The following is a 13661-nucleotide window of genomic DNA, read 5'->3' as shown; positions in this document are numbered from 1 at the left end:
TGACGGCTGGTGTTTCTAGCCTGGGAGGTGGCCAATATTCATGGCACCCTTCCTGGGCTATTAATATCAGCCCCCAGCTGTCTGCCTAGCCTTTGCTAGCTATTAAAATAGGGGGGACCCCACGTCATTTTTTGGGGGGGGCCCCCATTTTAATAGCTAGTAAAGGCTAGGTATTCAGCTGGGGGCTGATATTAGTAGCCTGGGAAGCTCCGTGGGTATTACCCCCTTCCCAGGCTTCAAACATCTGCCCCAGCCGTCTGCTTAACCTCCGCTAGAGACTATAATTACGGGGAACCCCACGCCAATTTTTATTTAATAAATCCTTTATTTTAACACTAAATGACAAGTACAGTAATCAACACTGTCACTGTACTTCATATATATGTGGCTGACATGTTTCTATCTATCTAATCTATGTGTGATTCTCTATTCCTTCTATTCTAAATTGTCGGGTACAGATGCTGAATTGCCAGCCGGCTTTTTTAAAGAGACGGTGCATGAAAACACTAATATTTTTTTAAATAAATCCTTTACACTAAATGACAAGTACAGTAACCAACACTGTCACTATACTTATTATATATGTGACTGACATGTTTCTATCTATCTAATCTGTGTTAAGCTCTATTCTTTCTGTTCTAAATTGTCGGGTACCGGTGTATGCCGCTGCTGAATTGCCGGCTTTTCATGTTTCACTGTGAGCACTGTTCCCATCGATTTGGGCAACCACCTCCCCCAATACATTCTACATTATTGTTAGTTGTTTTCCTTCATGTAGAATTAACCTACAAGGAAAGAAAGGGTTTATTTTCATTCCGATATTTGTGTCCCATTGACTTGCATTGGTTTCAGGTATCGGAATCGGCGATATCCGATACTTTTTGAGTATCGGCCCGATCCAATATTTCCTGATATCGGAAGGTATCGCTCAACACTACTCACCACACATCTAGATAAGTTCCTTAAGGGGTCTAGTTTCCAAAATGGTGTCACTTGTGGGGGGTTTCCACTGTTTAGGGACATCAGGGGCTCCCCAAACGTGACATGGCGTCCGCTAATTATTCAAGCAAATTTTACATTCAAAAAGTCTAATGGATCTCCTTCCCTTCCAAACCCTGCCGTGCGCCCAAACAGTGGTTTTCCCCCACATATGGGGTATCTGCTTACTCAGGGGAAATTGCACAACAAATTTTGGGGTCAATTTTTTCCTGTTACCCTTGCAAAAATAAAAAAAAATTGGGTCTAAAGTAAAAATTTTGTTAAAAAAAGAAAAGTTAAATGTTTATTTTTTCTTTTCACATTCCGTTAATTGCTGTGAAGCACCTGAAGCGTTAATAAACTACTGGAATGTGGTTTTGAGGACTGTGAGGGGTGCAGTATTTAGAATGATGTCACTTTTGGGTATTTTCTGTCATGTAGACCCCTCAAAGTCACTTTAAATATGATGTGGTCCCCCAAAAAAAAAAGGTTTTGTAAATTTCGTTGGAAAAATGAGAAATCGCTGGTCATCTTTTAACCCTTATAACTTCCTAAAAAAAAAAAATTGGGTTCCAAAATTGTGCTGATGTAAAGTAGACATGTGGGAAATGTTATTTATTAACTATTTTGTGTGACAGATCTCTCTTATAAAGTTTAAAAATTGCAAAATGTTCACCAAATTTGCAATTTTTTCACAAGTAAACGCCACTTTCATGAAGTACAATATGTCACAAAAAGTCTCAGAATCAGTGGGATCCGTTAAAAGCGTTCCAGAGTTATTACCTCAAAGTGACACTGGTCAGGATTGTAAAAATTGTTCTGGTCATTAACGTGCAAACAGTCTTCAGGGTTAAAGGGGGTTAAAGAGTATTCCAGTCTGCAAAAAATTATCCAGTGGATAATTTTTAGATTCGAGCGACCCTTCCTACTTATGATATCTACAACAGTACCATAGACCTGGAATGGGGGGGGCAGGGTCCTTACATTACGAGTAGCTCCATTCTTATGGTCAGGGAAGACCTGAGAACATCTGAAATTTTGCATACTGTAGTACCCAATCTTGAATTCTTGGAGACAGGGACATTTTTAGTTGGTCTTTTACTTTTTATGTCCTTTCCTTTGAAGACTTTTTTTTTATTCTGTCACCCTATCCATATATAGGCATTTTTTCGGGGTGCTTAGTATTTTTGAATGATTACATTATATGATGAAATGAATGGCATGAAAAATGTGAAAAAAAAATTGAATTAGTGTTGTCTCTCTTACACCGCTGTGGTTTCTGTTCCGGCTTCAGTGACGATGTCACTTTAACAGCTTGCATTACCGCTGCAGCCAATCACTAAGCTTGGTAGCTTGTGCCATCTATATTGGCAGAGCTGCTGAACTCAGATGATCGGCTGCAGCAGTGATCCGAGCTGTCGCTGCAGCCAACATGCAGAGACCAGAGCAGCTGCATAAAAGCCAGAGTTGGACTAGATGAGACCGGTTCTGTTTATAAAAGCATTTGGGGGTCCACTTTTCCTTAAAGTGGAAAACCCCTTTAAGAGACAGATCTGTGTTGATCATCGATGTGACTCCAGTCTGATCACATTTGTGATGACCACTCCTGGCAAGGGAAGCTCGACCTTTGCAACCATTTATTATCCTGCTCCAATGCACTTATTTTTTTTTTAAGCAACAGTCAAGATTTAAAAATCTCCTAGTGTTCCGTATTCTATGCAGATGTATGTCTCCATGGTAACAGACTACAAACCATTCCTGTGTAGTCAGATCTGCCAGTCCTGCTCCCATCTGGCTCCTAATTCCTTGCTATGCTAGCAGACATTAACAAAACTTAGTGGAAATATGGAAGGAAGAGCATGACTACATTTTTTTTTGTAGTCTGTTACCATGGAGACATATAAGGTCTTTCTAGAAGCTGTTTACACAAAACGGTTAAAAAAAAAAAAAATCCTAATGGTATAAGACAGTAAACGATAATAGTATTGGAGTAATATATTATTTTACAAGTAATAACTACTATATTATTCTATTTATTTGAATGAAAAAGCAACTCTTAGGTTATGTGGAGCCGTAATTTACTCATGACCACAAGCCTTTACGACGCAAGGAAAATTAAATATCCCCAAAATTTTTTTTTTCTTTTAATCATTTTATTTCTACATTTTCCATAAGAACAAAAAAAAAAACAAAACAAAACAAAAAAAAACATGAATAATTCGGCCAGAGATAATACAAGATCCATCAGGAATGTTAATCAATGGAGCAGAACAGAATACAAGTCATACATAGAAAATACATAGTAATACTGGAAAAAAATAGACCCTTCATATCGCCACATAGAAATGTTGTACAAAGTAAAAAGATTGACAACCAGCACAGTAATAAAACACAGATTAAAATAAAAAAGACAAAACCTACAAGTGTAATATTGAGACTGCACTCCAGGAGGCGCCGGCATTATCAGATACAAGCTAAAAATATATGAAATGTTAGGTTTGCAGGATGTTTTAACTTTTGCTCATCTATTGCTATGACAGATATCACATTGAGCTCACTAATAGATTTTCAGTTAACTCATTCAAGAAGACAGCCGATAAAAGCCAAACGGTACATTTTTAATAGGAGTCAATTGCAAAAATGATTTTTAGCCTCAAATACATGAATTTAATGGCAAATACGAGGGGAAAGGAGGATAAAAAAAAATGTTGATATTCAGCATACCCGATCCTTTGTTGTCATGGATAAACAGCCGCCCAGAGACTGGTAGTGGATTGCTCCCCATCGCTCAAATGAGTGTACATGGTAGATTGAGAAAAAAAGCTTTCAGTTGTGCCAAGTATAAAGGTAAAGTAAGGATAGTCAATTCATCCCGGTAAATGATCTGATTGCCTGGTGGGGTGAGCATGCATTTCTATATTTTACCCCCAGAGGCATAGTAAGGTCCCCGAGGGAGTCGGGGGCATTGTTGTTTTTTCCTTGTATAACATGATAGACATATGTAAGAACTAAATCATCTACCATGTCAGCAACACTTCAAGGAAAATAGTAATTTCCATCAAAAAATGGTGAAAGTGGCTATGGAGTTATTTTATATTTCAGGATTATAAACATTGTGTCTGATACCAATCAATGTTATGCAATTCCATGCAGCCAGAGCATCTACCTCTCTCATTAGTAAGCATCGTGTGGTTTTCAGCCACAAAAATCAAATACTGTAAATTTTGGACTAGAAGACACACTTTTTAGCAAGATACAAAATCTTGCTAAAAAGCGTTTGCATTTTATAGTCTGTAGGAAGAGAGAGAATATGGACACAACAGCCTTCCTGATCACTATGAGAACTACGCAGGGACGCAGATCTTGCTCTCCCTGCCAGACACTGATCAGTCTGATAGGTGCAGAGCAAGAGACGAAGCCACAGGGTCCTGCACCGATCCTGACCAGCTGAAGGACCATTCTTGTCGAGTGATCAGTCACATGCCTGGAAAGAAAAAAAAATGTGGCAATTTATATAGTCGTGGACAAAAGTTTGGAAACAGTTTTGGCAAAGTTTGCTGCTTTAGCGTTTACTGATCTTTTAGTCAGACGTTTCGATGGTTAATAAAGTACAATTATAAACATTTCATAATTTTTTAAACTTTTGTTAACTTTATGCAAAGTTTTTCATGACTTCTGCCCTTCACACTGACAGCAGGTTATCAGCTCCTGGGCCAAATCCTGACTGATGACTGCCCATACTTGTCTAATCAATGCTTGGAGTTTATCACAAATGTCTGTGGTTGTGTTTGTCCACCCGCTTTTTGATTGACCACAGATTCTCAAAAGGATTAAGATTTGGGGAGTTTTCCGGCCATGGCCCCAAAATGTCAATGTTTTGTTCAAAGAGCCACTTAGTTATCACTTTTGCCATGTGACATGGCCTCCATCATGCATCACCAAATTGCTCCTGCATGATTGGGAGAAGTTGCTCTTGGAGGACGTGTAGATACAATTCTTTATTCATGGCAGTGTGCTTAGGAAAAATTGTGAGTGAGCCTCCACCATGGATGAGAAACCTCCATACATGACTGGTCTCAAGAGGCTTTACTGCTGGCATCACACAGGACTCATGGTAGTGCTCACCTTTTCTTCTCCGGACAAGCATTTTTCCTGATGTCCCAAACAGTCTGAAGGGGGTTTCATCAGAGAAAATAACTTTGCCCCAGTCCTCTGATCCCAATTCTTGTACTGACGTCAAAGTTGTCAAAACCTAAACTTGATGTTTTTGTGTATAAACTTATGAAACGGTGATAGTTGTACTTCATAAACTTCATAGAAACATCAGACAAAAAGATCTAAAAACAATGACACAGCAAACTTTGTGAAAACCAAAATTTGTGTCAGTCTCAAAATGTTTGGCCAAGACTGTACAGTGTGTGTCGCAGATGATCGGTGTATGTGCGCGCGGATGTAGCTGATCTGTGTGTGCATGTAGCACAGCTTTATGTGTATGTACTGTGTATGCAGCAGAGAATGATGTGCGTGCTGTAAAGCTTTGTGTGTGTAATACACATGCTGCAGAGAAAAACTAACATTACATTTTTTACATCCCTATTCTACTCGACAGCATGACAATTAGTGATTTCACCCTCCACTATTTTGCAGCAACAGAGAAGTTTTAATTAGGAGTATAAACCACAGGTATTCAATAGAACGGAGAGCAAGAAGTGGCGATGTATTATATAAAAAATAACTTTTATTTATCTATTTCTAAAAAAGATTTGGGAGAAGGAGGCAATAGAGAGCTCCCTTAGGTTCATGAAGCTACTATTGGAGGAAGAAAAAGCGACGTTGAATACTCTTAACGACTCTTTAAAAACACAACTGGAAACAAAAATTTTTTCCCTGGAACCAGATTTTGCCTTAAAAGAGACTTTACTCCAGAACACGTTAGAGAGGTACCAGTACCATCTAAAAGAACAAAAACATAAATTTTTCATAAGAGATTTGCAGGAATTTAAAGACAACAAAGCCTATACCTATCCAACTAATAGAGCTTTTAGCTGTGCCACTTCCACTGCTGGCCGATAGACCCATATGCATCACCTTTCTCTCCCCTGATGAATCATTAGCATGAGGAAACGCGTCGGGAGGGCACCCCTCACTCTGTTGGTTTAGGTTCTTCCAGAAGAAATGAGTCCTGCACTCTACTGGATAATGCCACTTCCAAAGAGTCTTTTTTAGAACTGTATGGATATGAGTCAACAGCGATGACATTGACATTCTAACGGTGAGATTGTTCCATATCTAAATTATCTTCCACCAGGTATTTTATGTCACATCTAGACTCTTTATTGTAGTTGGTCTATCTTCTTTCTCTCTCCACCCATTTTTGAGTTGAAGTTATGGTTGTAGGGGATTCTTGACTCATGCCTGCATGTCTAATACGTTCCAATTTATATATAGGGAACTACTTATGGCATGACAGGATTTTGTCTTTGGAATAGACAAAGACCACCTAGTTGGAATTGAGGTGGTGGTCTATATGGTTATACACCTGTGGTCCACTATAGTTCCCTAGTTAGAGGTAACTACACCAGGCGTGTTACTAGTTCCACAGATACACCTACTTTATAGGCTGCTAAGTACCGTTTTGAAACACTTGATATCTTTCGTTTTTATATTAGTCCTAAATATTTATTGAATCTTTTTTAGAAATAGATAAATAAAAGTTATTTTTTATATAATACATCGCCACTTCTTGCTCTCCGTTCTTTTAATTACTAGGAAATATGTTTTTCCTATTTTCTGCTGTCTAAATTTGGGGTGCGTCCTTCATTTAGTCCTGAAAAATACATAATTAGATTTTGGTTTACTGCATAGGCCACAATTTAAGGTATATTTTCACAACTAAAATAATTTTTGCAATATCTGACAGTACTATATTGGGTAGACATTTTCTCCTCCACTCACATCCAAAGCCAAGATTATACTTTAGTTGGTTTCTTGTATCAAGAGAGCTGTGGGAACTCCAGTGTTAAACTGCAAGGTTACATTACTGACCGTGAAGACTATATGGCCCGTATCTATAAGGAGCCAGCAGAATTTTCAGGCAGCTTTGGATGTGCATGGACATCGGATGTAGCTGAAACCCCTACATGATCAATAAAGAAAAGTGCAAATTTTAATTAAAGATTTAACGTATTTTCTATATTCAGGAGTGCACTGCTCCCCTGCTTCGTGAGTGCTAGGAGCAGTGCCATCTCCTGATGAATGACAGTGCGCTCCTGATGAATGACAGTGCGCTCTTGCATGCTGAAAAAAGAGGCAGAAACTGGCCTAAGAGATTGTCCACTACTGATAAGAAAGTAGTGGAGGCTGGTAACCATGGCAATGAACAGTACGACAGATAGATTTAAAAGTGCCTCCATTCTTCATAATAGGAGAGGATTTTAATAAGAGGCAAGTCATTTTTACAAGTACTTTGCAATTTGACCCATTTCAGAAGGTGAGGCAACCCCTGTAAAAGGGGTTGTCCAGCCTTATTCTCCCTCTTGGTCTGACATCGGGTGTGGAGAGATGCTGCTGCACAGCGAACGGCAACCACAAGTATCATGCATGGGTCCTATTAAGGGGGCAGTTTACAGAATAGGTGACAAATAAATGATTGTTGGGGGGGGGATCCTGGCTGCTGAGATACCCACCAATCCTGAGAATAGGGTGCCCAAAGATCCCTGTGTAAGCAGAGTAGTGAGCATGTGCGACCACTACTCCTAAAACCAGTTGATGGTCGTGCACGTCCACTACCCCGCTCTAGTGATCGGTGGGGATCCCAGAGATTGAACCCCACAGCAATAATAAATTAACAGTATAGAGGATAAATGTGTGTACATAGAACACCCCCTTTAGGTAGGATAATACTCGCGCACGACGATTTCTCTTCAGTTACACGGTCAGGTGTGCGGCTGCATCTCTCCATGGCCAATGTCAAGTCGGGGAGGTGGAAACGCCTTTAAATTTTTTTAAATTAAAAATAGAGTTCAACTATATCCAGGTGACCACAATAACTGAGCATAACATAAGCCGCCTATTTACTTGAAGGCTTAGAAAAAAAATGGCAGCCTTTTTCTACAAACAGGCCGGTTGTATCCATAGCTCAATCCCCTTCACTTAAATGGGGTTGAGGTGCAATACTGGAAACAGCCTTTAGACCAGAGGGGCGCTGTTTTGGAGAGCAATTGAAAGACCTATAATAAAATCTGTAAAGACGCGGCTTGGCACAGCTCCTTAACAACTGGAAGGAATGAGGTGGGACTGGAAAGTTCACACAATCTGTAACAGGTCTTCAGGTTCATCACTGAGCTCCGGTGGGCACACGGTAGCTTCGGCTGGAGGGTCCTCATCCAGTACAGTAATAACCTCCTCCAGGACGACCGATTGAGCGCCCTCCTGGGAGTGGTTGGTGTTAATGCTCTGAGTCTCGCACTGAGGATGAACCGACACGTTGACGGCTATCTCTTGCCCTTGCACGGAGCTGTCCTCAGAGTCACCCGCAGGAGATCCACTCCGGTTCATCCCTGGACTGATGGTGTAGATCCCAGCCACGTGATCTTTCTCAACCTGGTCCGGGTCATCCAGCCTGACGGCTTCGAACATTTCTTCCATGAAAGCCCTGCAGTTGAAGATGAGTGGAGGCAAGGGGATACTTCTAGCCAGTTCCTCTATGTAACGAGCAAACTCCATGGTCTTGAACTGGGTTACCTTGGCCAGCTCCAAGGTTTTGGCCGAGGTGATAATTGGGATTTGTTTTGCGATCTCGAAGGCTTTCTGAAGCTTCTCGGCCCCTTCTGTACGGAAGAACTCGTTGATGGCTTTCTCGGTCTTTCGGAGGTGGCTGCTCATCATGCAGAGTCGGGTGATGTTCAAGATGAGAGTGATGGTGAAGGTCACCAAGCAGATGATCACGTAATAAATGCTCATGTCTCCAGAGGTAAAAGTCACACGGAGGGTAATGGTATAATAGGAAGTGGTGTTCCCAACCGGACACATACATGTGTACCTCCCTCGGTCTGCAAATGTTACGCTGGTGATATTAAGGGCTCCGGTGGAGGAGATCAACCATTTCCCTCCTGCAAGAAATAAAAGGGTAAAACTCTGAAATATTCAGTAACTCCATTAATTAAAATATCATTACTTCAAACTGAGGGGAAATAATAAAAACACATACAAAATTTAATCCACTGTCATAAATCCTATTTGAGGGTTCATAGAGGGGGTCCTCTTTTCTAGACCCTCATTCCTTGGCCATAGTCTTAACAAAGAGTCTGTGGTCTCTGGGGAACCCGTGCTGTCCTGCATTGCGCACAGTCCATGAATTTGAAAAGGCACCCTGCAATACTTTGTATCCCCTGTGGGGGTGCTGCAGGGAAAGTGAACCCTTACTGCCAAGGTTTTCCCACAGATCACAGCTGATCGCTAAGGGTTCCAAAATATGGGAATATGCTTTCATATTAAAGTGGAACTCTAGGCCATAACTACAGATAGGAGGAGTTATTTCCTGTACTGCAGACCCAAGCAGGTATCGGCAGAGGATCTCCTCATCAAAAAAGATAAAGTTTCAGGGCCGATTCATCAGTTTATGCCCGAAATTTGGCATGAGTGTTTAAAAAGTCGAGAGAAAAAAAAACTAAAAAGGTAGTTTCCGGTACAACCAACTGGATAAAAAATATATAAAAGTTTAATGAATCAAGTTAAACACCTCAACGCCTCACGAGTTTCTGGTACACTGGGATGCCCTTGGTCATAGGACCAATCACTATCCTATGACTAAGGGAGTCCTGGTGTGCCAGAAACGCATCAGGTGTTGAGGTTTTTTAACTTTTAACTTGATTCAATAAACTTTTATATATCTTTTATCCAGTTGATTGTACCGGAAATTACCTTTGTTTTTTCTCTCTCGGTCAGATGCAATCACCAGCAGGTACGGCACCCACTGGTTTCTAATCACAGCAACGGATTCATCCATGTTACCAGCATGAACAGCTCTAAGGCCATGGGCCCCACTATCAGTATTTGGTCAGTATTTTTTCTCAGGAGTGGGAGACAAAACCAGGAGTGGGTGATAAATGCAGAATTGGTGACTTGTTTCTATTACACCTTTTCTCTGATTGTTCCTCACCTGGTTTTGTCTCCCAACTCCTGAGAAAAAATACTGACTGAACAAATACTGATAGTGGGACCGTGACCTAATACTCCTCCTCTCCCCAATTCCTTCTATTTAAAAAGTCATAAAAGTTTTGCACAAAAACTGGCGTTTTTAACCAGCTTCGCCAACTTTTTAAAAGAGGCCAGAGCATAGCTAAAGATGGGGCTGAGTGGGGTCCGACAAAATTTAGATAATTTCTGACACTGGCGCACAACAGGCTAAAGATAAAATTGGCGCAGCTTACTGCAGATCGAGACTGGAGTATAAAATGCCAAGCTTGATGAATCAGCCCTTCATTTTTGCCACAAGCAGAGTCCACCTCTTGCCGCAGCCATCTTACCTCCGTCCACCTCTCCCAGAGGACGCCCTTTGGAATTAAACCATACCACGTCCCCATTCTGACTGGCATTGAGGTTGCACTCTATCACGGTGCTGCTGCCCTCCTTGGCGATCTGGTCTCGGTGGGCAGGGGCGTTGGCAGAGATCTGCAACTGGGCATGTATGGAGGCATTGTGGTGAGTGGTATTGGGAAAGATTTGGCCATTGGAAAGCGATCCTGCCCGGATGCTGCAGAGGAGAAGGAAGAGGAAGGGCAGGGAAGAGAGACAGGACACAGGCCGTGCCATCTGATCATACAAATACCCTGGAGTATACAGCTGTAAGAGGTCCAGGCATGGGAGACTCAAACAGATCTATCATCGGTGGCTACAAGCGGCAGCCTGGTCTCCACCATCTTCCCGTAGCCAAGATCATGCCTAGAAGGGATGAAACAAGACGGATTATTCTGTGACCACAGGGAAAATACCGTACGGGGCACTGTATACACATAGCAAAAAACAGGTCTGGCCTCATTCCACCTGACAGACCACACTCCGCACTCCCATTGTTATTCTCTGCAATCAGCTCTCGAAATATAGAAATGAGAACGATCATTGCCCGAATTATAGGTTATACATTTGGATGTGGTTAAAAAAAGGATTAAACCTAAAGACGACGGCTTCTTAAAGGAAGCGGTTCGATTTCTGTTCGGGTTCGCCCAGCTCTACTGCTGGCTGTAGAATGAGTCAACTAAAGAATCTGTCAGTGAGCTAGTTCTGTAAGTCTTAGATAAGAGCATCAGCACCATAGAGCTAAGTGGGTAAGACCACTAGATGAGACAATGATCAGCTAAAGATTCATGCCTAAGCAGCTGAGCTCACATGTAATGCAAGACAGTTGTAAAAACACTGTACAGCTGGGTAAGAGCGCCCACATCGTACAGCTGAGTAGGTAAGAGAACCTATGACACCTGTGAATACACTGTGCAATAGGTAAGAGCAATGACAGTGCAGCTGTGTAGGTAAGAGCACCTGTAATGCAGGGCACGTATAATGCCACTATCCAGCTAGATACCCACTTAGCTCCATGGGACATGAGCTGTTAAGAGCACCATATGGCAATGATCAGATAAAGGCTCCTGCCCAAGCAGCTGAGTAGACATTGTGCAGTAGGTAAGAGCACCTGTAATGCAGGACACTTATAAGGATACTGTACAGCTGGGTAAGAGCATCTACACTGTGCAACTTAGTAGGTAAGAGTACCTATGACATAGGAGAGTTGTGAAGACACTGCAGTGGGTAAGAGCACCTGTAATGAAGGACACTTGTAAAGATACTATGCAGCTGGGTAAGAGCACCAACACCATGCTGCTGAGAAGGTAAGAGCACCTGTCGCACAGGACACTTCTGAAGACACTGTGCAGCTAGGTAAGAGCACATACACTGTGCTGCTGAGTAGGTAAGAGCACCTGTGACACAGGAGAGTTGTGAGGACATTGTGCAGCTAGGTAAGAGCAATGACAGTGCAGCTGAGTAGGTAAGAGCACCTGTAATGCAGGGCACGTATAATGCCACTCTCCAGCTAGCTAACACCTCTTGTCCCATGGAGCTAAGTGGGTAAGAGCACCATAAATGACAATGATCAGATAAAGACTCCTGCCCAAGCAGCTGAGTAGGTAAGAGCACCTGCAGTGCACTACAGTATAATGTCACTGTGCCCCCCAGAGCTGAGTGGGTAAGAGCACCACCCGCTCCCCCTCTGAGGGGACACAGCAGGGTGCTATCTCATGCTCCCAGTCCTCCCTGACACAATAGGTAAGTACACGCAGAGCCTACCGGTTACTGCAGACTCGCCTTCCCGTCCTCCCCGCGGCGACATCTGCCCGCAGCCTCCTCCACCCAGCTGACGGCATCCGGAAGAACTCGCCGCCTGCTGACAGATCACTTCCGGGTCGCGGCTTCTTCCTTGACCCCAGTGGTGTCCATGACGTGGCGGGAGAGCTGCGGACAGCGGTGACGTCACACGCAGGGACCTCCGCGCCTCTCCACAGGTAACGTCACTCACAGCTGCTCGGGGGGACTACAATGCTCAGCATGCCCGCTGGAAGTTATAGCCCTTACAGCTGCCTTGTATTTCCAGTGCCTGAATACAATAAGTGATGTTCAACTACAACTCCCAGCATGTCCTGTTATTTACAGTGATGGGACTACAACTCCCAGCATGTCCTGTTATTTACAGTGATGGAAGTTGTTTGTTTTTCCACTGCTGAGAGTTTTCTGGTCTGTGGGTGAATGATGGCCGCATATATTAATTATGGCTTTTATAGGGTCCACTGTGGGGTCTGTCAGAGCTGAGCTGTCAATCACTGAGGCCCCGCCCACTCTGAGCTTCTCAGGGCCTAAACTATGGGGGTTACCGGGGCGTAAACTACAGGTGGCACAGAAAAGTAAACTATGGGTTGTACCAGAGTGTAAACTAGGGCCGGCACTGAGGTGTAAACTACAGGCGGCATCAAGGTGTAAACTAGGGCGTAAACTACTGACGGTATCGGGGTGTAAACTACGGATGGGACCGAGGTGTAAACTAGAACGTAAACTACTGGCGGTGCCGGGGCGTAAACAACGGGTTGCACCAATGCGTAAAACTAGGGCCGGCGCTGAGGCGTAAACTACAGGCGGCATCGAAGTGTAAACTCTACGGGTGGCACGGAGGTGTAAACTACAGGTGGCACCGAGGCGTAAACCAGGGGTGGCATCGGGGCGCAAACTACGGACGGCACAGAGGCGTAAACTACAGACTGCATCAGGGTGTAAACAACAGACGGCACTGGAGTGTAAACTGCGGGCGGCACCGAGGCATAAACTAGGGGCAGCATAAACCAAGGGTGGCATCGCAGCGTAAACTTCTGCGGCATGGGGGTGTAAACTATGGGTGGCACTGAGGCGTAAACTATGTGCGGCACCGCAGCGTAAACTACAGGCAGCACGACGGCCACTCTGAGCTGCTCACGGCGTAAACTATGGGCGGCACCGCAATGTCAAACCGATGTGCTGTCTTTATGTTCCGTCTTTTTTAACTGTGAAGAGATGATCAGAAGTGACCATTATGTTATAAGTTAAAAAAAAATATCCTAAGGCTATGTTCACATGTTGCATTTTTGCAGCTGTTTTTTTTCTGC

At 43.0% G+C, this 13661-nt stretch overlaps 2 protein-coding genes across 2 annotated transcripts in view; one reads left to right on the top strand and one right to left on the bottom strand.

Moving 5' to 3' along the window:
* Positions 1 to 3109: 3109 nt before the first annotated feature.
* Positions 3110 to 12466, bottom strand: MFAP3 (microfibril associated protein 3). Its single transcript, XM_073649850.1, has 3 exons — positions 12319 to 12466; positions 10506 to 10920; positions 3110 to 9089 (listed from the first exon to the last, which is right to left on the bottom strand). Exons 2-3 carry the CDS (start codon positions 10789 to 10791, stop codon positions 8284 to 8286), a joined length of 1092 nt encoding a protein of 363 aa, XP_073505951.1. The 5' UTR covers positions 10792 to 10920; positions 12319 to 12466; the 3' UTR covers positions 3110 to 8283.
* The window catches only part of FAM114A2 (family with sequence similarity 114 member A2), a 35615-nt gene continuing 34332 nt past the window's right edge, over positions 12379 to 13661 (top strand). The window contains exon 1 of the mRNA XM_073649849.1: positions 12379 to 12533. The gene's annotated coding sequence lies outside the window, so the exon portion shown is untranslated. The remainder of the gene's footprint in view (positions 12534 to 13661) is intronic.

The sequence above is a fragment of the Phyllobates terribilis genome, unplaced genomic scaffold (assembly GCF_046119375.1).
Source record: "Phyllobates terribilis strain yellow unplaced genomic scaffold, ASM4611937v1 Scaffold_10__3_contigs__length_209671492, whole genome shotgun sequence".
Taxonomy (NCBI): Eukaryota; Metazoa; Chordata; class Amphibia; order Anura; family Dendrobatidae; genus Phyllobates; species Phyllobates terribilis.
The sequence above is the reverse complement of the archived record's forward strand: the minus strand, read 5'-3'. Positions and strand labels throughout refer to the sequence as shown.